We start from the raw sequence: 26,776 nt of genomic DNA, 5'->3' as shown, positions 1-26,776 counted from the left end.
ACTCTCTTTTGACCTTTTTTATCTCGTATAAAACACTTAATCCGCAAGATGGTTTGATTCCTTAGAACTTGAAATATTGACCATTGTTCCTGCTATAATGCTTTGAGCAGACTAGTAATTAAAAAACAAAAGAAAATGTTTGTTGTTGTTAATCATTTATTGTTCAGCGTTTCTATTGCTATTGCTTGAACTGTCTCTTAAAACATTAAGAAATTCCTGCTTAGCCCCATGAGAACTTAGTCATGTCCAAATTCAAATACGGTTACCTGATCCACAGTGTTATGCAATTTATCCATGGTGCACAGTCGAGATCTGGCATCAGTCCTGAACTTGCTTCTAAATTAGCCAAAGAAAACATTATTACCCAGGAAATATTGTTCATTTGTCTTTCATCCTGTTTTAGCAATCCTAGAAAAATTGCTCAGTGAATTAGTCATAAAGGTTATTTATGGGTTGTATAATTTGGCAGGGATTTTATTTTTACTAATTTTGCCACATTTCCTGTTTTACAGCTCTAAAACGGATCCTATTACCGGAGCAGTAAAAAATACCAAATACCACCAGCTATAGTAAGTAAAATGGGGATACATAAATATATATATATATATATATATATATGTATATATATATATATATATATATATATACATACATACATACATACATACATACATACATACATACATACATACATACATACATACATACATACATACACACCTTAGTACGCACTTATCTAGTACCTATAAGGGGGTGCACTTGGTCACTTATGTACTCTGCGGAATTCAAGGTATGCTTGATTCATTTTAAGGTTTTAATATCTGCCACCACCCAGGATTGACAGAAGACAGAATAGATCCATGGATGAATGTTGTTGGGATGATTTACGTAATTTAACAAAGTGTAATTATAATAATTAGTTGTGCAATAGCAAGAATCCTGGCTTTTTTCTCTTGCAAACAACTGGGTATTCAAAATGAACACAGATCACCTTATTTATGAAGATTCACTTTGCTAAATGAACAATCTCCACTCCTTTAATATCATAGCCCCATTGTAGGCCAAATTCTGATTCTACCACAAACTGATTTTTTAACCAGTTATGCTCTTTCTGTCAGCTTAAACAAGTTTGTCCATTCTCCTGTAACATATCCGATTAACAATGTGTTAGTTTCACACTTTCTGTAAAATCTAGAAATTGTATTACATGAAATTACCAGGCTGTTGTCCTTTTCTGATATGCTGCAACTGTCACATATGTGATGAACAACTTTTTCATGGTCAAATCTGCCTAGACGTCACACATTTCCTATTCCAATATTTCATAAAACAGCTAAACTCTTTGACCAGGTCTGCTTAATATATGTTGCAGCCATGCAATTCTCTGTTTAGCTAGTGCACAGGTGTACTTAATAAAGTAGCCATTATGTGTTTGTATAAGATTTTATTATAACCTCTGGATTTTCATAAAACGGCAATGTTTTATTTTTATTTTTTTTATGATTAGGTATCATAAAACACACACACACACACACACACACTAGTTTTTGATTGCTCTGTCTGTAAATTGGGTCAGTAGCACAACTGTACTTAATATGATTATTGCCAAATTAAAAGACATAAATAACACTGAGCCTGTATGTTGTTCAGTATTTCACTCATCTATATTAAAAATAAAAATAAAACAGTTGTTTAAGAATTATTATGCTAGCTCAAATGAAACGGCTTTCCGCCCAGCCTATAGTAAAATAATGGCTAAGTGCGAGCAGGTCATATGACTTCCTCCCAGGATCCCACCCCACTCCCCTGGTGTGCTAGATGTCAGATCAGTGTACCAGGCCGCTGCCGGTACCATGTGATTGCTGTGACCAATCACAGCAAATCACATGTCAACTGTACACAATGGATGGCCTCTATTAATAGCCATCCAGTGTGTACTATTGTGTTGATTTCTGTGATTGGTCGCAGTGATTACATGGTACAGACAGGGCCAATCACAGTCCATCTGTACAATGTGATTAGCTGTGGCCCATCACAGCTAATCACAATAGTACACACCGAATTAAAGGATTTAATTCAGATAAAATGGTTGTTAATAACAGCAATTATCACTGTTATCACCTTCCCACCTGGCCTATAGCAGATTGACTTTCCTCAATGTTAATATGCTCTTTTTTTTATATTGTCATCAGTCAATGTCCCTGATCTCTGCCACATCAGTTATATGATAAGGCTGAACTTCACTGGTGACAGTATGTTAAAAAAAAAAAATGTGAATAGTTTTTTTTTAATTTCTTTATTTTCCAAAATATTGCAGAAAAAAATCACAACTTCAAAAAACTCACCATGCCTCTTACTAAATACCTTGGACTGTCTACTTTCCAAAAAGGGGTAAATAATATACCTTGATTTGAGTTATTTTTACCAAGGGAATGTAGCAGAATATATTTTGACCTAAATTTATGAAGAAAGGTTATTCATTAGAACAATTTTATTACCGAAACAAAGAAAAATTATTTTTTTTATCATAATTTTTGGTCTTTTTTTGTTTAGCAAAAAAAAAAAAAAAAACCCAGTGGTCAATAAATACCACCAAAAAAAGCTTTATTTGTGCAAAAAAAAAATGATAAACAAAATTATATTAAAAAAATTCTTATGGGTACAGTGTTGCAAGACACTTGTGCAATTGTCATTCAAAGTGCGGCAGAGGTGAAAGCTGAAAATTGGCCTGAGCAGGAAGAGGGAAAAGTGGTTATAATTGATCATAATATGTAAAGACAAAAAAAAATTCTGATCACTTGCACAATGTTATTATGCTCTGGTCACAGTATGTAAAAAAAAAATCATAAAAAAGGAATAAAAATATAAATTGAAAAAAAATATTTAAAACATTTATAAACTTTTTTTTACATAGTTTCACCAGTCAGTGCCACACCAGTTATATGATGACACTGTACTGCACTGGTGACGGAATGTAAAAAAAACAATTGTGAAAAAAAATGTTTTCACAACTTCAAAAAACTCGCCATGCCTCTTACTAAATACTCTGGACTATCTACTTTCCAAATTTAAGATAATTTGGGGGATATGAGACAGTACATCAGGATTGATCAATTTTTCCAATATACATACCATAGTTTGTGGACACTATAGTTTTCCTACAGATTAAATAATATACACTAAATTGGGTTATTTTTGCCAAAGAAATGTAGCAGCATACATTTTGAACAAAATTTATGAAGAATGAATATTTATTTGGACAACGCAAATGAAAAAAAAATATGCTTTTTTTTTTTTTTTCAACATTTTTGGTCTCTTCATTTATTTAGCAAGAAATGAAAAACCCAGTGGTTATAAAATACCACCAAAAGAAAGCTCTATTTGTGTGAAAACAAAATGATAAAAATTTAATTTGAGTACAATGTTGCATGACCACGCAATTCTCATTCCAAGTGTGACAGTGCTAAAAGCTGAAAATTGGCCTGGGAAGGAAGGGGATGAATGTGCCCAGTATTGAAGTGGATAAGATATACAGTACTATGTCCAGTTATACGTGGATCTTTTCCGCCAAACACTGTCACAGAAACAAAATTTTTTTAAAGGTGTCACCATGTGTTCTTGAAAAATGTTACAATTATAGAGTATTCTGAACTTTGCACCATTGTTAGAATTGGAATGTCTTTAAACTAGAGCTCAAATATCAAAAGTCAAAAATAGATTTTTTAAATTGTGGATAGATTGGCAAAGAGTTAAAACCACTGTCACATTTTATTGCTGTTTTGTTGCCGTCTATGCATTCACGGAGGTGATTTCCCATTATGTTCTGCCCAACTGCTTCACAATTTTAACCAGAAAAACTCTTCTAAGTGAAAGAGGAATCCTACAGTTGTCAACAGAAAAAGTGCCACCACTGAAAAATTCTGGATTTACTGTTACATTTGAAGGGGGTGGACCTACCCAGTGTGGAATATAGATGCTCATAAAAATTTGACAGCATTTCTAAGCTTCCCCTCCTTCACCCAAAACTATTAAAATTAAAATATGTTTTCTGAGTGCAGCTTGTATTGACCATAGAAAGGTAGACTTAATCCTTTTATTATCATTCATTGTTGGATAAATAATTAGCTGTATGACAAGAAACCCATGGTATAAACAAATGTCCAATATTGTAAGCAGACCATATCTGCTCTTTTCAATGTTTTTTTTTTCCCTGTGTTTGTGGCTTATTGCTCAGTTCCACCTGAATGATACTCATTATCCTTTTATTTTTTCTTCATCTTCTTTTGTAGTCTGTTCAGTCCATCACTACGGATCTTCCTTTTCATCCCCTCTTAATACCAAATCCTATAATGGTCTTTTATACAAATGTCTACATCTGTAATCTGTCAGTATTCCATAAAGGGCACAGATTATGTTGCTGTAAAGATGTATTACTTTGTAGCAGATTTCTCTCCTTATGTGGCCCTAATCCATGTAATGGCCTGAAATTGTCTGGATTCTTTCTGTGTCAGAGGAATTCCTATCAGGCAAGAGCATTTGATGTTACTTGAGAAATATAATTAATGAGTCACACCATAACAGAAAGAACCCTGGCAGGTCTATACTGTGTATTACTCTGATAAGACCGCATGATGGGAATGTGTTCATATGGCAAAAGTTGTGCACAAATCTCATGTTAAAATCAGGCCAAGATCTAATTACTGACTACCAATTCAGTTCTAGCATGAATTTCGTTGTCTTAATTTCATTTTAAAATCTCCACTATAAAGCTGTTTCATATGATTTTTAGAAATGTGAAAATGGCAATTGCGTTATTTTATTTCATAGCAAATTGTATAATCAGAGTAAGATACATATCTCAAGGCTAACCTGGAGGATCTGTCTACACAGCCTTAGATTTATTAGTACAAGAATCACATTGCCTCCCCCTAATCTTTACAATGTTTGATACCTCCTTAAAACGAATCTAGTTTTAAATAGTTTTGATATTGTTGGGATCGCTATTGTTGAACACATGTACTTTTTGTACAATGAGTGTAACGTTTACAAAGACAGGTTTAAGCTGTAAACGCCTTAAAGGACCAAGTTTTGGATAGTGCAGAGAGGGATTAGAACACCTGTCAGGTTTTATTGCAGTCTGTGTCCCCATTAGGGAGATTCACCCTCTCTATTTGCCCTGTTTATCATTATTATCAAAAGTGAAAGCAAAAGAAAATCCCTAATATTGGGTTGTCCCAAGAACAGTAAAAGAGGGCAAATCTTTCAATGGGAACACTAGTTTTGGTGACCATGGGACAGGAGGTGGAGGGAAATCTTCCCAATGGAACAAAGATGGCAAACAACTTGACCGGAGTTTTGCCTTTAGTTCTATTTTAAACTCATTTCAGTATTGGGATCTGGATGAAATTAGGTTTCAATGCAGGACTAGAAGATTTGTTAATAGTCTCCACTTAGGAGCAGGTAGGAATGGATCTGCAGTGGCCACCTATGTGTAAAAGGTTAGGATAGGGATTAGATCAGGGATCCTCAAACTGCGGCCCTCCAGCTGTTACCGAACTACACATCCCATGAGTCATTGCAAAACTCTGACATTCACAGACATGACTAGGCATGATGGGAATTGTAGTTCCTGGACAACTGGAGGGCCATAGTTTGAAGACCCCTGGATTAGATGATTGTGCTCCTCTGTTTAATTACTGACTGCTGCAGCAAGTGGTAAAATACCCCGTGCAACTTCTCCATCATGCTGCTACAGGATTATTGCTGGAGCACTTTGTAATTAAAATAAACACACAAAAATAAAAGCATATTTATTACTGTATGTGCCACCTGAGTGTGCTACTGTACTAAATACCAATTGATTGGGCTTTAAATGTTTAAGTGTAGGTTAGGATATAGGGAGTTAGGTGTCCGATTCTGGTTTAGAGGTAAGGTTATGTGTTACGGTTATATTTTAAGGCATATCTACAATGTCTCTGGTCAAAACTAAAGAAAGTAACCCTTTCCATGTGTCCTGGTGACCATTATCTCTGGAAAATACAAAATGTTATGGTTGTCACAGGAACAGTTGGTGAGGGGAAATATATTAAGTAGGGATACCAGTTGCGGTAAGACTTCATTAAGAGGGGATTTGCTCTTGCATCCCGCTGTGGCTTCAGGATAGAAAGTGAAGAAAAATATCCCAAGGTGATATAGATAGTGAAAAAGAAAGTGGTATGAGGTTTAACCAATTTCTAATGTATCCAGGCCCTTTAAAAAACTGTCAGCTAGAGATAGACTTTAAGAGGCATATGTAGTGAATGTAACATTCAGCAAAAAATTTCTGCAGGTGATTTTTCCAGGTGAATGTGTTTTAAAAGAGGTAGTGAACAAGGCCCACAAGGCTGAAACGTGTTTATATCTGCTGTCTGTTACTGTGTATTTTATGTAGAATCAATACATTTTGAAGATTTTAAAGAGCAAGCAAGGAGTTGCAGACTATCTTTCCAGATATTTGTGACTGTTCAGTTTAGTAAGTAGGGATGAGCTTTGAGTATGTTCGACTCGAACATCTGGCGTCCATGTGTTTGCTGAACACAAGTACAAATGGGGTGCTCGGGAAGGAAGTTTGCCCGCCGATGAGCGCCCCATAGTGCACTGCACTGGTGCAGTGAATAAATTAATTGTCTGATGATTGGCTAAAGCAAGCACATGTGCCTTTAGCCAATCATGGTTCAGGGGCTAAGTCCACGCCCTACACTATATAAAGCTGCTGCTTATACTGCAGCGTGTATAGTGTGTTAGGCGAGATAGGAGTGAGATTAGGCAGGTAGTTAGTGGATTGTGCATTGTATCTACTAATAGATCAGGCAGTGTAGTATGTATGTATATATAAATATATATATCGGTTATTGCAGCATATATATCAAGCATTGCAGTGTAGTGTAGTGTACGGCTGATTCTTATGACATTTAAACTTTCTTGCGGCTGTAATGTATTATCGGCTCCCGGCAATACAGAAAAAAAACATGAATAAAACAGAGTGGGGTCCCCCCAGTTCATACCAGGCCTTTTGGGTTTGGTACAGATTTTAAGGGGAATGCCAAAATTGAAAAAAAAAAACGGCGTGGAGCCCACCCCCCCCCCAAAATCCATACCAGACCCTTATCCAAGTAAGCAGCCTGGTTGGACAGGATAACAGGGGGACAAGCAAGCGCCCCCCCCCCCAAACCATACCAGGCCACTTGCCCTCAAAATGGGGAGGGTGCTTTGGGGTGCCCCCCAAAGCACCTTGTCCCCACATTGATGGGGACAAGGGTCTTTTCCCGACAACCCTCGGCTGTGGTTGTGGGGGTCTGCATGTGGGAGGCTTATTGGAATCTGGAAGCCTCTTTTAACAAGAGGACCAATTTAAAGGGGGCTTCCAGATTCCGATAAGCCCCCCCACTCGCAGACTCCCACAACCACAGCCCAGGGTTGTCGGGGAGAGACCCTTGTCCCCATCAACATGGGGACAAGGTGCTTTGGGAGGCACCACAAGGCACCCTCCCCATGTTGAGGGCAAGTGGCCAGGTACGGTTCAGGAGGGGGGGGCGCTCACTCGTCCCCCCCTATTCTGTCCAGCCAGGCTGCTTGCTCGAATAAGGGTCTGATATGGATTTTGGGGGGAAACCCACGCCATTTTTTTTTTCCGTTTTGGCGTGGGGCTCCCCCTAAAATCCATACTAGACCCGAAGGGCCTGGTATGGACTAGGGGGGCCCTGCGCTGTTTTTTTCATGTTATTTTGTCTTTTTTGCCGGGAGCCGACACTACATTACAGTCGCGAGCAAATTTAAATGACATTTTTTCCTTTAGAAATGTTAGTATTGCTGCAGCAGGCTACTAAATACATTGTACAAATGCGCCACTTTACAGGCACATTAAGGGGACCCCCCCAGGCACAATATTTAAAGGAATATACATTTTTATTGTTTCACTTTAAGCTTCTTTAAAAATCACTGCTCCTGTTAAAACAGTCATTTTAAAAAAAAAATTGCATTGGTACATGTCCCCCAGGGCAGTACCCAGACCCCCATACACTTTTTTGGGCAATAACTTGCATTTAAGCCTTTAAAATTAGGACTTTTGGTTTTTCATGTTTGAGTCCCATAGGCTTCAATGGAGTTTGCATGTTCTAAAGAACTTTGACCCTGTTTGCGGTGTTCTGGTGCGAACCAAACCGGGGGGTTGTTCGGCTCTTCACTGTTAGTAAGGAAGAAATGCATAATTTCCATGCAATGGAATAGAATTAAATTTTCTGACCTTAAACAAAATATGATAACTAAAGAAAAGGGGATTTGAGATTTGTGCTAACCAGTGTCTGTTTTTTTACAGTGACCTTCTGGGATTGGTGACTTACCTTGACTGGGTTATGATCGTTGTTACCATATGTTCCTGTATATCCATGATGTTTGAATCCCCATTTAGGAGAGTAATGCACACACCAACTTTGCAGGTAAAACTTTTCACAAATGTACTTTATTTCCTTTGCTTAATATCCACTTTGTTAATCCTGTCCTTCTTCTTTGTCAGATTGCAGAGTATGTTTTTGTCATATTCATGAGCATTGAACTGAACTTGAAGATTATGGCAGATGGTTTATTTTTTACTCCCACAGCTGTTATAAGGGATTTTGGAGGAGTGATGGACATATTCATATATCTTGTAAGTTAATACCTTTCTGTTCTAGGTTAACATGTATAATACTGTCTATAAAAAGTATATATTTTCTATATGTTTATTTTTTTAAATGAGGAAATTACTATAAGTATCGATGGATGAAACAGAAATATTTGATCCAGGTCCATGTAAAATCTGTTTTACATTATGAGTGTGTGATTCAAGTGAAAGATCAAAAAAGAGCTAAAATATTTGCTTTTCCTACAATAATTGCTGCTTTGTGCTCCCTCCAATGCTGCTCACATAACCAAAAGTGTTGGTGGTGAGATTTCTGTTGAAATGGGTTATTGGTGTTCATATTGGTTGACAACCCCCACCCCACCCCCTTTCAGCAGAGATCATGTACCAAAAGGCTTAGGAATCTGACAATATAGTCAATATGCTTAGGTGTCCGTCATAAATAATAACCAGGCAGCTAAATCTGTCTTGCTCTAATATGGTAGACACATGTTTGGACCTTACTAGACTCTCCGTTACTTGAAGCTTACTACATTGCACAATGTACAAGGAGCTGACTGATTGGTGGGGAGAACATGGAACTGACCTCCTAAGTGTGTTGCCGATCCTTCTTTATCCAGTCACAAGCAGGGTGGTCCTCAGCCAGGATATAAAGGAAATAAGTCCTTTGAAAATGCTAACTACTCAGTAATGTTAAAAATCATGTGTAAATGGACCTTTGCTCCAAAGTAACCATGTTGCTTGACTAAAAAATTTACAAAGCTGATTCCAAAAAAGTTGGGACACTGTATAAAATGTGAATAAAAACAGAATGCAATGATGTGGAAGTTTCAAATTTCAACATTTTATTTAGAATACAACATAGACGATATATCAAATGTTTAAACTGAGAAAATGTATAATTTTAAGGGAAAAATAAGTTGATTTTAAATTTCATGGCATCAACACATTTAAAAAAAAGTTGGGACAAGGCCATGTTTACCACTGTGTGGCATCTCCTCTTCTTTTTAGAACAGTCTGCAAATGTCTAGGGACTGAGGAGACAAGTTGCTCAAGTTTAGGAATAAGAATGTTGTCCCATTCTTGTCTAATACAAGCTTCTAGTTGCTCTACTGTGTTAGGTCTTCTTTGTCGCATCTTCCTCTTTATGATGCACCAAATGTTTTCTATGGGTGAAAGATCTGGACTGCAGGCTGGCCATTTCAGTACCCGGATCCTTCTTCTACGCAGCCATGATGTCGTAATTGATGCAGTATGTGGTCTGACATTGTCATGTTGGAAAATGCAAGGTCTTCCCTGAAAGTGACGACGTCTGGATGGGAGCATATGTTATTCTAGAACTTGGATATACCTTTCAGCATTGATGGTGCCTTTCCAGATGTCTAAGCTGCCCATGCCACATGCACTCATGCAACCCCATACCATCAGAGATGCAGGCTTCTGAACTGAGCGCTGATAACAACTTGGGTTTTCCTAGTCCTCTTTAGTCTGGATGACATGGCGTCCCAGTTTTTCAAAAAGAACTTCAAATTTTGATTCGTCTGACCACAGAACAGTTTTCCACTTTGCCACAGTCCATTTTAAATGAGCCTTGGCCCAGAGAAAAGGCCTGCACTTCTGGATCATGTTTAGATATGGCTTCTTTTTTGGCCTATAGAGTTTTAGCCGGCAGCGGTGAATGGCAAGGTGGATTGTGTTCACTGACAATGTTTTCTGGAAGTATTCCTGAGCCCATGTTGTGATTTCCATTACAGTGGCATTCCTGTATGTGATGCAGTGCCGTTTAAGGGCCCGAAGATCATGGGCATCTAGTATGGTTTTCCGGCCTCGACCCTTACGCACAGAGATGGTTCCAGATTCTCTGAATTTTTGGATGATATTATGCACTGTAGATGATAACTTCAAACTCTTTGCAATTTTTCTCTGAGAAACTCCTTTCTGATATTGCTCCACTATTTTTCGCAGCAGCATTGGGGGAATTGGTGATCCTCTGCCCATCTTGACTTCTGAGAGACACTGCCACTCTGAGAGGCTCTTTTTATACCCAATTATGTTGCCAATTGACCTAATAAGTTGCAAATTGCTCCTCCAGCTGTTCCTTATATGTATATTTAAATTTTCCGGCCTCTTATTGCTACCTGTCCCAACTTTTTGGGAATGTGTAGCTCTCATGAAATCCAAATGAGCCAATATTTGGCATGACATTTCAAAATGTCTCACTTTCAATATTTAATATGTTATCTATATTATATTGTGAATAAAATATACGTTTATGAGATTTGTAAATTAGTCCATTCCTTTTTTACTCATAATTTGTGCAGTGTCCCAACTTTTTTGGATTGGGATTGTAAAACCAGGACCAGCAAAAGAAGGGCTATTATGCCGATCAGTCCTGACACTGGTTCTTTCACTTTTGCACTTTTGTAGAGCATGGTCCTTTGCACTTCTGACACTTCCCACATTACAAATTTGTCACTGGAACTAGTATTTTCATAAAAACATGTCCCCTTACCTCCTGGCCCTTTGACACCTGTAACATTCTGATTTGCCCTAATGTTATGTCCAGGTCAAATCTCAAACTTTTTCAAAGTCAGGTTTTTACCTAATTCCTCCCATATGCAATGACTCCCTTTTGAATCATTAATGTGCTTGGTTGCCTCATTTGCCAACAGAAAAGCTCACAAAGAGTGCTGATAGGGGGTAGGAATAAGCACAACTTTAATAAGGTTTACATTTGGACTTGCATATAGCTTTAGCTTCCAGTTTCTCAGGATCTACTTCTGTAAGTTTCACTAAGCCTGGGTTCAAGCTACTGCGGTGTGGATTCCCGCATTGCTTCTCCCCTGAAGGCAGTTTCCACTGCCCTCTGTGAACCGCTTCAGGTGTCAATACAAAGTTAATGACACCCCCAGATCGGTTTGCAGAACACAGTGCGAACTGTGAATTCTGTCAGAAATCAGATCGTACCCATTTGATCTGATTCCAGTGCGAGGAAAAAAAGGTTTCCGCACCATTTTCATGCGAATGGGATGTGAGTCCGGCCATACAAACTGTATTGCTAAATTTGCTTTGCACACACATCGCATGCGATTCGCAATGCAGTGCGAATCACATGTGATGTCTGTGATTTTCTTTACATGTTCAGTTTGAATTTCCCAGCTTTGAAAAACTACTTTACTAGAAACAAAAAAATCATATAGAATATAATGTTATTCTAAATATAATATGCTTATTACCATGTCTATCTCTGTCTTTAACTTTTTCTCATTGTAAAGATTTAGCTCTAATGTCGTTAGTCTTTCCTCTACAGTTTTACTAGTTCTTGTTTTATACGTTGTAGAAGCCAGGATGCTTTTTATGTTTATTTGCCATTAAAGCATTTTCTGCAGTAGCTTTCACCCTTTTATTGCTTGACATTGTGAAATATGTAGCATTCAATTCATGAGCACAAGAGTAAACAACAAGTACAAAACAGAGTTCGCAATATGTTTTTTCATTTGGCTTATACTTCATACTGGAAAACAGACATTTGAAAATAATAACCTTAACCATCAGACAAGGCTTAGCACTGTTCTTAGAGTTTATTACTGATTATATATTTTTGAATGTTAAGGTCAGTTTGATCTTTCTTTGCTGGATGCCATACAATGTCCCCGCAAAGTCTGGAACGCAGCTTTTAATGGTATTGCGATGCCTGAGACCTCTCCGCATATTCAAGCTGGTCCCTCAGATGAGAAAAGTTGTACGTGAGCTCTTTAGCGGATTCAAGGAAATATTTTTGGTATGTCAAAACAATTTGCCACATGGTTGTTTTTTTAAAATGGGGCTACTTTTTCATCAAGCATTTATGTAAGCAGTCACAGTGCTTTTGAGTAACTTAATGATAAGTCTATAGTAGTCCACTTAGAGGCACATGATGATTATACGGACAGCACATCTGTGTTGTAATAAATGTTATTTGCGTTGTTCTGTTATGAAATAATTTTTGATATCAGGTTGCCAACTCCTATCACAAAAATAAAGGCATCTTATATAACAAAGAAAAATCTGCACTGGATATAAAGTGAAAACCTCAAAATAAATGAATTAACTAGCAGCTTGCACGGGTCAATAGACAAGAACCCAACAGACAATATAAAAATGTGTGCAGCGCTAGTAAAAGTGACATAACTTGTGTAAAAAACAAATATACACATATACCACTAATGAGAAAATACAAAAACGGTGAAACTGGTATTTAATTAAAAATTATCTGTGCATATAAATCCAGACAGTGTCCATGTGCTAAAAAAGTGTCAATATAGTAGAAAGTAAACTCAAACTTCAATAGTGTAGTAGACAATATCCTTAGGGAAGTTACCACATATCCCAGCATGCATATAGAGCCAATCTTCCTGAATGCTGACAGATAAAGGCACCAATAGCTGTGATAGAGGAATGGCCACCAAAAATGTTGGCTTCCAAATTAATCGGCTGAGGGGCATGGGTGCGTCACTTCTGGTCCCACCCAACGTCAGGGGCGCCATCAAATGTATGAAGAAATGCGTTGGGTGGGACCAGAAGTGATGTCACCACGCCCCTCGGGCCGATTCGTACAGGAACGCTGCAGCCTGATCTCCTAGCAGTTTTTTTTTTATACATGCTCGTTTGTATAATACATCATGTGAGTGCAATTTTTAACATTAAATGAAGATTTTTTAAAGCTGTATTACGCTATGTATCCTTGCATTTATTTCTATGTCCATTGGAATGGGTTTACCATCTTCAAGTCCATTTGATTGGTGATCTTTACCTGGTGTGGAATACCCTCAAAAATGCTATTGGCTTGTCCATTAATATGGAAGCCAACATTCCTCTATCACAGTTATTGGTGACTTTATCTGTCAGCATTCGGGAAGATTGGCTCTATATGCATGCTGAGACTTGTGGTACCTTCCCTAAGGATATTGTCTACTACACTATTGGAGTTTGAGTTTACTTTCTACTGTATTGACACTTTTTCAGCACTTGGACACTTTCTGGATTTTTATGCACAGATAATTTTTAATTACACACTAGTTTCACCATTTTTGTATTTTCTCAAATAGTGGTATATGTGTATATTTGTTTTTTACACATGTCATGTCACTTTTACTAGTGCTGCACGCATTTTTAAATTAAAGGCATCGACATTTTAAGCAACAGAGAGTGGGAGTAAAATGGAGAGCAGGGAGTGAAAAAAGAAAGAGGGAGGACAAAATGAGAGGGGGAGCAAAAAGGAGAGGAGGAGCAAAAAAAGGGGAGGAGAGTGAGAGAGTAAGCTAAAAAAAATTGAGTGAGGGTGAGTGAAAAAAAAAAAGAGAGGGTAAGCAAACAAGAGAGGGAGGATTGAAAAAGAGGGGGAATGAAAAAAAGGTGGCGAGCGAAAAAGAAAGATCGTGTGCAACAAAGGAAAGAGGAACAGAAAATAATGATGGGGGGGGTGTAAGAGTGAGGCAGAGGGGGTAGAAAGCTGTGCAGCTCAAACATTTCACAATTGTAGCTTTTTTAAGACTAAATTAATTCCGTATAAAATTAGTGTCTGCGAGTTCATCAAGTTTTATCTTCTTTAATAAAACTATTTTCCTTATGTTTGCAGGTATCTATTCTGTTACTTACACTGATGCTGGTATTTGCCAGCTTTGGTGTCCAACTATTTGCAGGGAAGCTTGCAAAGTGTAATGATCCAACTATTGATACCCGGGTGAGTATTATAGAAGAAAATTCTAAGAGGTTTTCCACACACAAATTGACTCACATGTATTCTTCTAGCTTCTACTCACCTTCTCTAACAAATCCTACCACTCTTTGAATCTTACAGCATATATATCACTACAAAGATCTCGTTGATCACATTCATCAGGAAAATTGATAGGTCAGAGGACAAACTCTTAAATACCATGGTCCTGTTGGGGGAAAAAACAGATTCAGCCATTAAGGACTTAACCACTTAAGCCCCAGAGGATTTGGCTGCCCAAAGACCAGGCCCTATTTTGCGATTCGGCACTGCGTGACTTTAACGGACAATTGCCCGGTCGTGCAAAGCTGTACCCAAATTAAATTGACATCCTTTTTTTCCCACAAACAGAGCTTTCTTTTGGTGGTATTTTATCACCTGTGCGATTTTTATTTTTTGCGCTATAAACAAAAAAAGAGCGACAATTTTGAAAAAATAACAATATTTTTCACATTTTTTTGTATGAAATTCCCCCAAAAAAATGTAAAAATCAAAATTTTTTAACATTTTAGGTCAGTTTGTTTTCTGCTACATATGTTTGGTAAAAAAAAATCACAATAAGCGTATTTTGATTGGTTTGTGCAAAAGTTAATGCGTTTACTAACTAAGGGAAAGATTTTTGTCATTTTTATAGTTTTTTTTTTTAACGTGTAATGGCGGTGATCTGTGATTTTTTTTTGCGGGACTGCGACATTGCGGTGGACAGATCGGACCCTTGACTGACATTTTTGACACTTTTGGGGGTACCAGTGACATTACTACAGTAATCAGTGCTATACATATGCACTGTTACTGTAAAAATGACACTGGCAGGGAAGGGGTTAACTTTATTGGTGATGCAGGGGTTAAGTGTGTTCCTAGGGGCTTTGCTTCTAACTGTAAAGGGGTGTGGCTAGTGATGTAACCACAGAGACATACGATCCTACATAGCAGGATCGTATGATCTCTGCAGTTAGATCAGGGAGAATGACAGGCGGCTTTGTTTACATTAGCCGCCTGCCTTTCTCCCTCTGCACCGGGAGATTGCGAGTGACTGGCGGACATCGGATCCGCCGGTCACGCGCGCGGACATGCTAGGGAACGAGCGGGGGCAGGGGCGCGCCTCCGGCAGCGCTCACCCCCTAGGGGCTGTCAGTGTAGTACTACGTCACTTTGCCTGTACGGGGCTGACTGCCGCAGTAAATATACTGTGGGCGGTCGGCAAGTGGTAATATAGCAAATGACTGGTCATACAATCACATGTACTACTAAGGAACTGATTACTGGTAGTTACCATTTCTCTGATGGGTCTAAAAAATGTTTTGGGCTAGTAGTTAGAGTACTCCTAGATGCAGGAAGGCAGCTGTGTTTTCACACAATCCAGCTCTTACCTGTTAAGATGTATGTTATGCATTAACCTGAATATTCTTCGTAATTATAACTGCTCAGGCATCCTCATCAAATTTTTCTTTCGGCTTTACTATACTTTACTTTTTCTGAGCCTGCCACTTTAGCTGGAGCCCCAGGTCTGTGGTCACAAAAGTCAAAGTCAATTTCAATCTGCCAACTGACCTAACACAGGGTACACTCAAATGATAGGATAATGACTTTGGGATCAGACAATTAAAGTGAATATAGAGCCAAAATGTTTCATTTTAGTTTTGGATAAAGTAAACAGTGGTTAAAACTTTTGTCAGCTTTTCTTTTTTTTTAACTGCCTTTGTCCACTTTGGGGAGATTTCTCTTCACTGCTTGTTGTGTGGATGCAACAGAAATTGTACTCAAAGTGAAGGGAATTCCCCTCTTATAGTTTTAGTTTTCTTTAGTTGTCACTGAATAGGCGCTACATTGGAAAATCCACCCTCACCTTCTATTTTGGTGACAAAAATTTCAGGTCTTTCATCACTTACTGTCTTGGTGACAATAGTCACCAAAAAAATGGAGGGGTGAACCATCCCTGCAGATGCCCAAAACGCTTTACAGGCTCTAACTCTTTCAGGTTCTTTACAAAATGTATATACCAATTTGATTTTACATATACTTTAACAGATCGGCAACTGTCAGTCTTAAAATGACCTCTGACTGCCACGGCAGCTCCTGTATTTACTATCTGGAAAGGGAAGATACTATTCCTACATAAGTGGCCGTATATGTTTGATAATAAAAAGACAGATAGTATGGGGCAGAAGAGTATTGTTTCTTTATATTTCTAAAAATGAGAATTTGTTTTTCGATTTGGAGTTGAAATCATAAGCTACAGCTATATTCAATGTGTCTGTTTCTCTTTTCTTTCTTCTTAGGAAAAATGCCATGGAATATTTAGGATTAATGTCAGTGTCTCCAAAAATTTAAACTTGAAATTGAAACCAGATGAAAAGAAGCCAGGATTCTGGGTTCCAAGAGTCTGGTAATTTTTCTTTTTTTGTAAACTACTCTTAGCTGTGTAAACAATGTGCCTAGCAATGTTTAAAGATGTTGAATATATGTTTGTATAATATATCTTTATACAGAGTGGAACTGAATTATTTATTGCCCACTCCAGGGAATAGATGGAAACTCCCAAGAAATAGTATAAAATGATTTGTTTAAAACTGTATCTTATAAAGGCTACTAGCAAAAATACATGTAACCTGACTTTATACAGGCTTTAGCAAAATCAAGCTGACAGTGGTCATGCCAGTACTGTGAGAAAGTCTGACTCTACTGTATTACATGTTACTATCATCCTACCATGCTCCAGACACATGAGCTGGAAAGTAAAGTTTTAATATTACAGGAGGGAAATGCACAGACTGTCAGCAATAAGAAATAGTATGACAAACCTGCTGGCTAGTTAGCATGGTAAAGTATGTAAATCACAAGACTGGCTGAACAGAATCTAAAGTTAAACCTTTTTTTTTTTATTTTTGATACAATGGGGAAAGATTAGATCCCCTGTTAAAATTATAAGTTATTGTTAAGTCTGTATGTGTATGTGTAAGACTAGAATTTCCTTCACTTTGGCAAGATTTCCTCTTATTTCTTATTGTATCTCCAGCACATTAACTGGATACAGATGTCAACAATGTAACTGTTATACTGATTCCTATCCAAAATTAAAATGTTTTCACTATATATCCTTTAAATATATTTTTACATAAGTGCAGTTCACATATTTGGATATTTGGTTTTCAGCGGTTTGGTTGGAGTTCAGTTTTAAGATGAGCAAGAATATGTACTGTAAAACTATGCTTAATAGCTATTAAACATTGCCTGACCTTAAAAAAAAAAAACACACAATTTCTGTCATTTCCAATAGTCTGTCTGATAGATGTTAACTAATAAATAACAAGAACATGTGATGTTTTGCTCTGTTTAAAATATTCATTGTAGTCTTGTATACAGCCTACTGGCATATTTTACTTTTCTAAAATAAAATATGTTGTCTGTTATCCATTCCCAGATGCCGGAGACCTCTTTTGTGATGTATATTAAAGGACAAAAATATTCTCATTATAAATAAATAGTCCTTTATCGTAGAGGACTTATACCCCATCAGCCATTGTAAATGGGTCTTCATTAGCCTAATGAGACCAAGTCTTTATCTTCTTTTTTTTTTTTTTTGCATTATGTAAGGAATAAGGCTGGCCATGAACAACTCACTTTTTTACAAGCAAAGTATCTGGTTTGGGTCTTGCAGTGTTTAGACCATGGTTGGAAACCTCTTGCTATTGGTCTTGAATTTTTTGAGAAAGGGGCACTGCTTTCACTGTGCTCTAGCAGTGTTGGTGAATCTGCCAATATTTAGCGCTATTGCTTCTGCATAGGGCAGATTTTACATCTTTTAATGTTTTGGTTTGAGTTCCATATTACCATAGCTCACACATATTTTGAAGCAAACACTGATGATAACTGTCCTCTTAAGGGCTCTTTCACATGGAGCAGACCGCATTGCGATCCGCTCCGGCACTTTCTTTTTTTAACGGAGCGGATGACACTTGTGTCATCCGCTCCGTATGTCCGCATATCATCCCATCCGTTTGCGGATGGTATACGGACATAATGTATGTCTATGGGCATTGCGGATGTCAGCGGATGACACCGCTGACATCCGATTTTGCATCCGTTCCGTTTTTTAAACAGAACAAAAATAGGGTTCTGTTCCGTTCCAAAAAACGGAACAGAACTGAAAGGAAGAAAATCGGATGTCAGCGGATGGTCATCCACTGACATCTGCAATGCTATTGACATACATTATGTCCGTATATCATCCGCAAAAAAAAGGATGATTTTTGGACATGCGGAACTCCCGCGTGAAAGAGCCCTAAAGCACACCTGTAATTAGTCTTTTCAGAAGGCAGCCAGCAAATACAGGCTCTATAAATCTCTTGTTACCTAGCTGTGTCCTGCTTCAGTACATTTGAGTCATAAACCCTGGAACAATGTTGTAAAGATTTTCGGAAACATTTAGAACTCTGTCTGTATATTTGTTTCTGGTTAGTGACTCAAGAAGCATTGAAGTTCTCGAATCTCTTGGGCAAATCTCCTTAATTTTGACATTTTTGAATAACCGTTCTGTTTTTTTACTCTCTAGGGCAAATCCCCGTAACTTTAATTTTGACAATGTGGGAAATGCTATGCTGGCTTTGTTTGAAGTGTTATCTTTAAAAGGCTGGGTTGAAGTTCGGGATGTCATCATTCATCGTGTAGGACCTGTAAGTTTTCAATATATATCTAAAGGCTTGTGCACATTGGCAATTATTTCCATTCAATTATTGTAAATGCTGCACAAAGTAACAATAAAGTGGTTTAAAGCTAATCAGAAGCAAGTCAAATCAACTCATAATTTAATCATAAACAACACAGAAACAAATCAGGAGCAAGTAAAAGTAACTCAAAATCATACTGTATTTGACCTGTTTCTGAGTTTGAAATCTTTGTACATAAAATTTCTTTGCTAATGATGCGCTACCCCCACAGAAACATAGAAACATAGAATGTGTCGGCAGATAAGAACCATTTGGCCCATCTAGTCTGCCCAATATATCTGAATCCTATGAATAGTCCCTGGCCCTATCTTATATGAAGGATAGTCTTATGCCTATCCCATGCATGCTTAAACTCCTTCACTGTATTTGCAGCTACCACTTCTGCAGGAAGGTTATTCCATGCATCCACCACTACACAGGAGCTGCTTGTGCATTTGGATTCTCTGTTCTGTGCCTTGACTCCAAAAACAACCTCAGCCCCTCTAACACACCTATTTTAAAGAAAGTTACTGCAAGCACTTATAGAGCACAAGTATAGAGACCTCAATAGATAGCTCAACTGTGAATTAGCACTATAAAATAGACACAAGACCTTTAAGGCTTTATGTAACTTGGTTGTCATTTACCACGGCTGTGGGAAAAAACAAAACGCTGCAAAACTGCGCCATGATTTTGCAGCGGTTTTGCTGCATTTTGAGTTTTCCTGCTGCAGGCGGTCAAAATGCTCCTATCCTGAATGAGATTCTTCCTCGTTCAGGAGAGGGAGGTTAATGGTGGTTGAACCTCACCTAACCACAGCAGCTCCTAAACTCTGCTAAAAGCCTTGGTAAATTAACAATTAGGATTTTATGGAGTTGAGGTTAGAATCTTTGGCAAAAAAAAGCCAAAGGCTCCTAAACTCAAGTTTAGGAGCTGCTAGTGTACATAGTCTGAGTGTTAAATTAATGTAATGTCTTGCTATCTGTTGGAATAAATGGTGGTTTCAGCGTAAATCAACACACCAAAGGTAGGTCTGCTAGACAGTATGAACGCTATGCCAGGGTAGCATAGAATAGAGTTCTGTTCCACTAGACTGGAATTAACTTATGAATCAGCAAAGTCAGCAATAAACCGTGCATATAATGATTAACTGATATGCAAATAATAATACTATAACTAGTCAAGAGTGCACTCTAGGGGAAGGCCTAGGATATGGTAGAATGCTACCTGAGTGGTACCTTTTACCATAAGCAATAGTTGAAGGTCTGTGTAGCAGCTGTAAAGCAGGAGTCTTAAACCTAACTCTTCAGCCAGCTAGTATTTTGGCCCAGTGATACTGCTGGTGCACATGAGAATAATTCCAGTTAAAGCGGAGTTCCACTCAAAAGTGGAACTTCCGCTTATCCGTCTCCTCCCCCCCCCCTCTGGTGCCACAATTTGAACCTTTCAGGGGGGAGCCGGTACCTCTTTTTGAGAGGTACCTTGTCCCTACTTCTGTCGGACCTCGGGCGTGAAGTGGGGACCCGGGCGTGAAGCCACAAGGCTTCACTCTTGGGTTCCCTTACCAGCAATGGCGGCGGCAGCATCCAACAGCTGATGGAAACATCGGCTGCAGTGCTGAAATCGCTGGACTCCAAGACAGGTAAGTGTCCTAACATTAAAATTCAGCTGCTACAGTATGTGTAGCTGCTGACTTTTAATTTATGGAGGGGGGGGGTGGAACTCCACTTTAAGCCTGAAGGCAGCAGTAAGGCTACTAGATAGCTGTATGGTCAGTTCCTAAAGGTCTCAGTCTCTCTAGCAACAGATAGTAAATCTACACAGCAGCGGCCCACCAGTCCCAGCAATATTGTAGCTCACCATTTGGTCACACACAGCGATTAGTCCACTCTCTGCTCTGCACCCAAGAGACTCTGACTGTCAGCACCCCCCAACTCAGCACTCCGGTTCCCAGTCAGGCTGTCAAAATGCAGCAGTGGTGGTGCACAATGAAAAGAGAAGTGCACTCTTCAGTCTCCCTCAGGGCAAGAAAAAGCTTTGTCCTGTACAGCCTTAAAAAACACAGCTCTTTCTGCTCCTCCTAGAAATCTCTTTCTGGGAAATGCAGTTCAAAAGCTCTTGTTTACAGTAGTTTTATCCTCTGGACTACAGGTCCCACAGTGTGGTGCTGCCTGACTCTGTTTTTTTACCTCTTCCTGCTCAGCAACTCCCTCCTCTTGCTGATATAGCTTTTACCCAGTTTAGTACAACAGGGCAGCAGCTACAGAGAGCAGCTGCAGCCAGTGTTTCTCTCACTCTTCATTCTTAGCCAAGTATCTGGCTACACTTTGCAGATTTTTAAACAACGTGTTCATCTGTCTTTTCTTACAGATACATGGAATATACATCCATGTTTTTGTGTTCCTTGGTTGCATGATAGGCCTTACTCTCTTTGTTGGTGTGGTGATTGCCAATTTCAATGAAAACAAGGTAAGATCTTTCTGCTTCACTACATACAATATAACACATTGACATATTTTTTGTCAGCTTAATCAGTATGAAACCTACGATCTGAATATTTATAACTATCCTTTCCTAAATTTTTTAAATCAATGCAATCTTTTTGCTGCTGGGCCCTGCCTCCCTTTAGTCACCGTAAGTGGCCAGACCGTTTTTGGTATTTTTTTTTTTTCACTTACAGTTTTGAAAGTTTGTAAAACAAACCTTGGTTTTTATTAGACAATACAAAAAAAAAAAGAATGAACACCAAAAAAAACAGTTTATATAGTAAGGGTTTAAAAGAAAATCAGCAAAAAATTGCAACACAAATGGGTAGAGTTAACTGTGTTTGGTTTGTAGTTCTTCATTATTAACTGTAAACTAGATTAAAACACTGCTGTGCTTATAAAGGGTTCAAAATTTAGAAACCACACCCCTGCATTGTATGTCAAAGAAGTATTAAACCCAGAAGCAATCATTTATTATAATGCAGCCTATTAACTCTTACATGTAATTGCTGCATTCGTTTTCTGTTTTGGGCTTTTTTTTCTTTTTTTTTCATTTGGTGATCTAGCAAGTAAGTCTGTTGTTTTTCAAAAGAACAAGCTGTCCTGCAGAAGTAGCAGTTATAGGGTTGAGATAAATCATTTAAAATTGAAAGGGGTGCTTGAATTGATCAGTTTTTATTTATGTAAAACCTTTATCCCAAAAGGAAGAAAACTGTTAATATAACTGCCTAAAAAGTGTTAGCTGGAGTTTGGCTTCAGTTTGCCACGCACTCTAAATTTGCTTGAACAGCTAACATTCTCCTTCCCAGCATTCTGTTGTCCAAAGGTGCCTCTGTTGCGCCTTCTTCCAGAGTGTGGGCACTCTAATATAGGAGGTGTGTTACTGGCCAGATCACCAGGTGAAAATAGCCACCACATTGAATGATTGGTAAGCTGCAATATATTCCATTTTTGGTTTTGGGAACAATACAGCTTTATTGAGGGATAGTGTGAGGACAATGACGTGTGAGACTCTAAAGAAATTCTTAGAAACAGCCATGACACCTTCTTCTTTGAAACATCTAAAAGGTAGGTCATTTTTTATTTATTAATTTATGTTGAGGTATGTTGTGTTAATGGGAACACATGCCAAACATATACAGTAAAACCTTGGATTGCGAGCATAATTCATTTCGGAAGCATGCTTGTAGTCCAAAGCACTCTTAAATCAAAGCGAATTTCCCCATAAGAAATAATGGAAACTCAGATGATTCATTCCACAACCATTTATTTATAAATCCTTCAATTTATAGTCCATATAAAAAGATTATAGCATTGCGATAGGTTGTGTAACCATACAATGTCCATCCACAAATAGCCACTTCCACAAGGGGATTGGAAGCAAAATCCAGCAGGAGCTACAGGGTAGCAATATGGTTCCATTTAATGAAGGTATAACATTTAGCAACTCACATGGTTGATGAATATAACAGGCACATCTGAGTATGCAGGCATCCGGGGTAAAGCTGTCCACATAGACCATCTTCTGCACCACCGACTGCTAGTCTGTAATCCTGACCGGGAAGACCACCCTGCAGTAAAGCGATCTGAAAGCGAGGGGCAGCATGGAAAGGATGACGTAGATGATGGTGCGGAGGATGGTCCTATGTGGACAGCTTTACCCCTGATGCCTGCATCCTTAGATGTGCCTGTTCCAATCATCAACCATGTTGTACCTTCATTAAATTTAACCATATTGCTACACTTAGAGGCGCCTCTCTTCTCTTTTATACTCAGCTGTGACTTGAGGCTACTTGTATATCAAGACATCGCTTGTATATCAAGTCAAAATTTATTTGAAAATTTTGCTTGTCTTGCAAAGCGCTCTTAAACCAAGTTACTCTCAAACCAAGGTTTTACTGTACTGGGGTTTTATGAAGTTTGTATGCAAAAGTGGAAATACACTTCAAGTATGGATTTGAAAACTGAGTCTCTGTGATACCACAGAAGTGAATTTCTCATAATGACTGGTTTACAGTTGCCAACTGTGAAAACCACACTATCTATTGAAATAACAATTTCGGAAAAAATCGTATAATTTTTAGAAAATAAATTAATAGTTCATGTTGTTTGTCATAGTTTTAGCTAAACTCTAGAATGTACCATTCCACACTGGCCTGGTACATAGTATATATAAGACATTGCTGTTCTGGTCACATTTGTACAAATTTTGGTCATTGGTTGACAACATATTTCCTAATTTCTGAAATAGCATTCATAGTAGAGATGTTCATTTTTCTCCTATATATTCCCACACAGTCTGCTACATATGGGTAGTTAGGTCTAATATCACAATTTAAAACTTGCTTGTCCCTTGTCAAAAACATCCAGTCGTTTTAAAAACCCTTGCAATATATTTAGGTTATATAATCATTTTGCTTGTTCTTATTTTTTCTTACAAGCTTCTTTGCTACAAACCATGAAGTACATTTCATCAAACATTATCATTTCAATTAGAAAAGCTTGAAAGAGAAATGGCAAAATATTGATGATACTTGTTACAAATCTATAAAAGAAAGTAAACTGAGATTGAAACGGAAAGCTCAGCGGTGTTAAGTAGTGTTGAGCGAACACGGACTGTATTATTCGTGTTCGTACCGAATAATTGGATTTTTTGTACCCGAACACGGACACGGACACTTTACTGTATGTTCGGGTAAAAATCCGTGTTCGGTCGTTTTATTTCCGGGTTTTGCATGCTTTGGCGCTCTTTTCATGGCGGGCTTTCAACAGCCAATCAACAATCGTTTAACTGGTGTGCCTTAAGCCATCCCAGCCATGCCTGCAAATGTCTCAGTAGCTGTGATTGGCCGTCTGAAGCATGTGACCAAGTCTTTATAAGTTCGAGGCAGCCGCAGCGGCGTCATTATGCTGCTTAGATTCAGGGACAGAGCACACATCAACGTGCTGGCTGCTGATTAGGGAAAGATAGGCAGGAAAAAACCATTTGTGTCCGGATAGAATTGAGGGACAGGTCGGAGTGTTTAGGCAGGGCGAGTTGTAGGCATTTTAGGGATAGAGTCTGCTGAATTATATAGGGTCAGTGTCTTCTACAAACTACAATCGATATTGCTGTGTGGGGGGTGGGGTGAATCTGCACTCAATCCTGATCTACGATCTCTTCTCAATCCTGTTAGGGACAGAGTCTGCTGAATTTTAGGGAAACTGTGTTCTACAAACTACAATCGATATTGCTGTGTGGGGGGTGGGGTGAATCTGCACTCAATCCTGATCTACGATCTCTTCTCAATCCTGTTAGGGACAGAGTCTGCTGAATTTTAGGGAAACTGTGTTCTACAAACTACAATCGATATTGCTGTGTGGGGGGTGGGGTGAATCTGCACTCAATCCTGATCTACGATCTCTTCTCAATCCTGTTAGGGACAGAGTCTGCTGAATTTTAGGGAAACTGTGTTCTACAAACTACAATCGATATTGCTGTGTGGTGTGGGATTGGAGATAGGCAGGTGTCAGTGATCCACATCCATTTTTCTGTGTGTGAGCTGCAGTGAACACAATCTTTTTGGGCTGCAGTGAACACAATCTTTTTGGGCTGCAGTGAACACAATCTTTTCGGGCTGCAGTGAACACAATCTTTTTGGGCTGCAGTGAACACAATCTTTTTGGGCTGCAGTGAACACAATCTTTTTGGGGTGCAGTGAACAAAATCTTTTTGGGGTGCAGTGAACACAATCCTTTTTGGTGTGCAGTGAACACAATCTTTGTGGGGTGCAGTGAACAAAATCCTTTGTGGGGTGCAGTGAACACAATCTTTTTGGGGTGCAGTGAACAAAATCCTTTTTGGGGTGCAGTGAACAACATCCTTTTTGGGGTGCAGTGAACACAATCTTTTTGGGGTGCAGTGAACAAAATCCTTTGTGGGGTGCAGTGAACACAATCTTTTTGGGGTGCAGTGAACACAATCTTTTTGGGGTGGAGTGAACAACATCCTTTTTGGGGTGCAGTGAACAAAATCCTTTTTGGGGTGCAGTGAACAAAATCATTTTTGGGGTGCAGTGAACACAATCTTTTTGGGGTGCAGTGAACACAATCTTTGTGGGGTGCAGTGAACACAATCTTTTTGGGGTGGAGTGAACAACATCCTTTTTGGGGTGCAGTGAACAAAATCCTTTTTGGGGTGCAGTGAACAACATCCTTTTTGGGGTGCAGTGAACACAATCTTTTTGGGGTGCAGTGAACACAATCTTTGTGGGGTACAGTGAACAGAATCTTTGTGGGGTGCAGTGAACACAATCTTTGGGGGGTACAGTGAACACAATCTTTGTGAGGTGCAGTGAACACAATCTTTGTGGGGTGCAGTGAACACAATCATTGTGGGGTGCAGTGAACTCAATCTTTGTGGGGTACAGTGAACACAATCTCATACTGAAGGTTTGAGGGTGCTGCCTGTTCCATACTCCCCCTACTCCTCATCTAGCCTTTTAGGGGTACAAACAATAGTAATTGGGGCCTAGTGTGGTTGTGTACGTGTGATATACATACACTTTTTTGGGATCATATTTTCTATTCCGCTATTTAATCAAAAACCTTTGGGGATCAGTTAAATTGGGGGATAGTCTGTGTTGGTACGTGTGAGAGAGATCCACCTTTCCAAGTTGTTGGGGTTCATCTCATACTTCTGAAGGTTTGAGGGTGCTGCCTGTTCCATACTCCCCCCTACTCCTAGCCTTTTAGGGGTACAAACAATAGTAATTGGGGCCTAGTGTGGTTGTGTACGTGTGATATACATACACTTTTTTGGGATCATATTTTCTATTCCGCTATTTAATCAAAAACCTCTGGGGATCAGTTAAATTGGGGGATAGTCTGTGTTGGTACGTGTGAGAGAGATCCACCTTTCCAAGTTGTTGGGGTTCATCTCATACTTCTGAAGGTTTGAGGGTGCTGCCTGTTCCATACTCCCCCTACTCCTAGCCTTTTAGGGGTACAAACAATAGTAATTGGGGCCTAGTGTGGTTGTGTACGTGTGATATACATACACTTTTTTGGGATCATATTTTCTATTCCGCTATTTAATCAAAAACCTCTGGGGATCAGTTAAATTGGGGGATAGTCTGTGTTGGTACGTGTGAGAGAGATCCACCTTTCCAAGTTGTTGGGGTTCATCTCATAC

At 38.7% G+C, this 26,776-nt stretch overlaps 1 protein-coding gene across 2 annotated transcripts in view; it reads left to right on the top strand.

Annotated features, from left to right (window-relative positions):
- NALCN (sodium leak channel, non-selective) overlaps positions 1-26,776 on the top strand; it is an 897,007-nt gene that overhangs the window by 781,784 nt on the left and 88,447 nt on the right. For both annotated transcript variants that reach the window (XM_082245388.1, XM_082245387.1), the window contains 8 exons: positions 513-569; positions 8,354-8,474; positions 8,552-8,683; positions 12,270-12,437; positions 14,274-14,378; positions 16,691-16,797; positions 18,964-19,084; positions 21,488-21,586. In XM_082245388.1, coding sequence (XP_082101514.1) covers positions 513-569; positions 8,354-8,474; positions 8,552-8,683; positions 12,270-12,437; positions 14,274-14,378; positions 16,691-16,797; positions 18,964-19,084; positions 21,488-21,586 — 910 coding nt within the window. The remainder of the gene's footprint in view (positions 1-512; positions 570-8,353; positions 8,475-8,551; positions 8,684-12,269; positions 12,438-14,273; positions 14,379-16,690; positions 16,798-18,963; positions 19,085-21,487; positions 21,587-26,776) is intronic.

This window comes from Pelophylax lessonae (assembly GCF_965119305.1).
Source record: "Pelophylax lessonae genome assembly, chromosome: 2".
NCBI lineage: Eukaryota > Metazoa > Chordata > Amphibia > Anura > Ranidae > Pelophylax > Pelophylax lessonae.
Note: the sequence above shows the minus strand (reverse complement) of the source record. Positions and strands in the feature narration are given on the sequence as shown.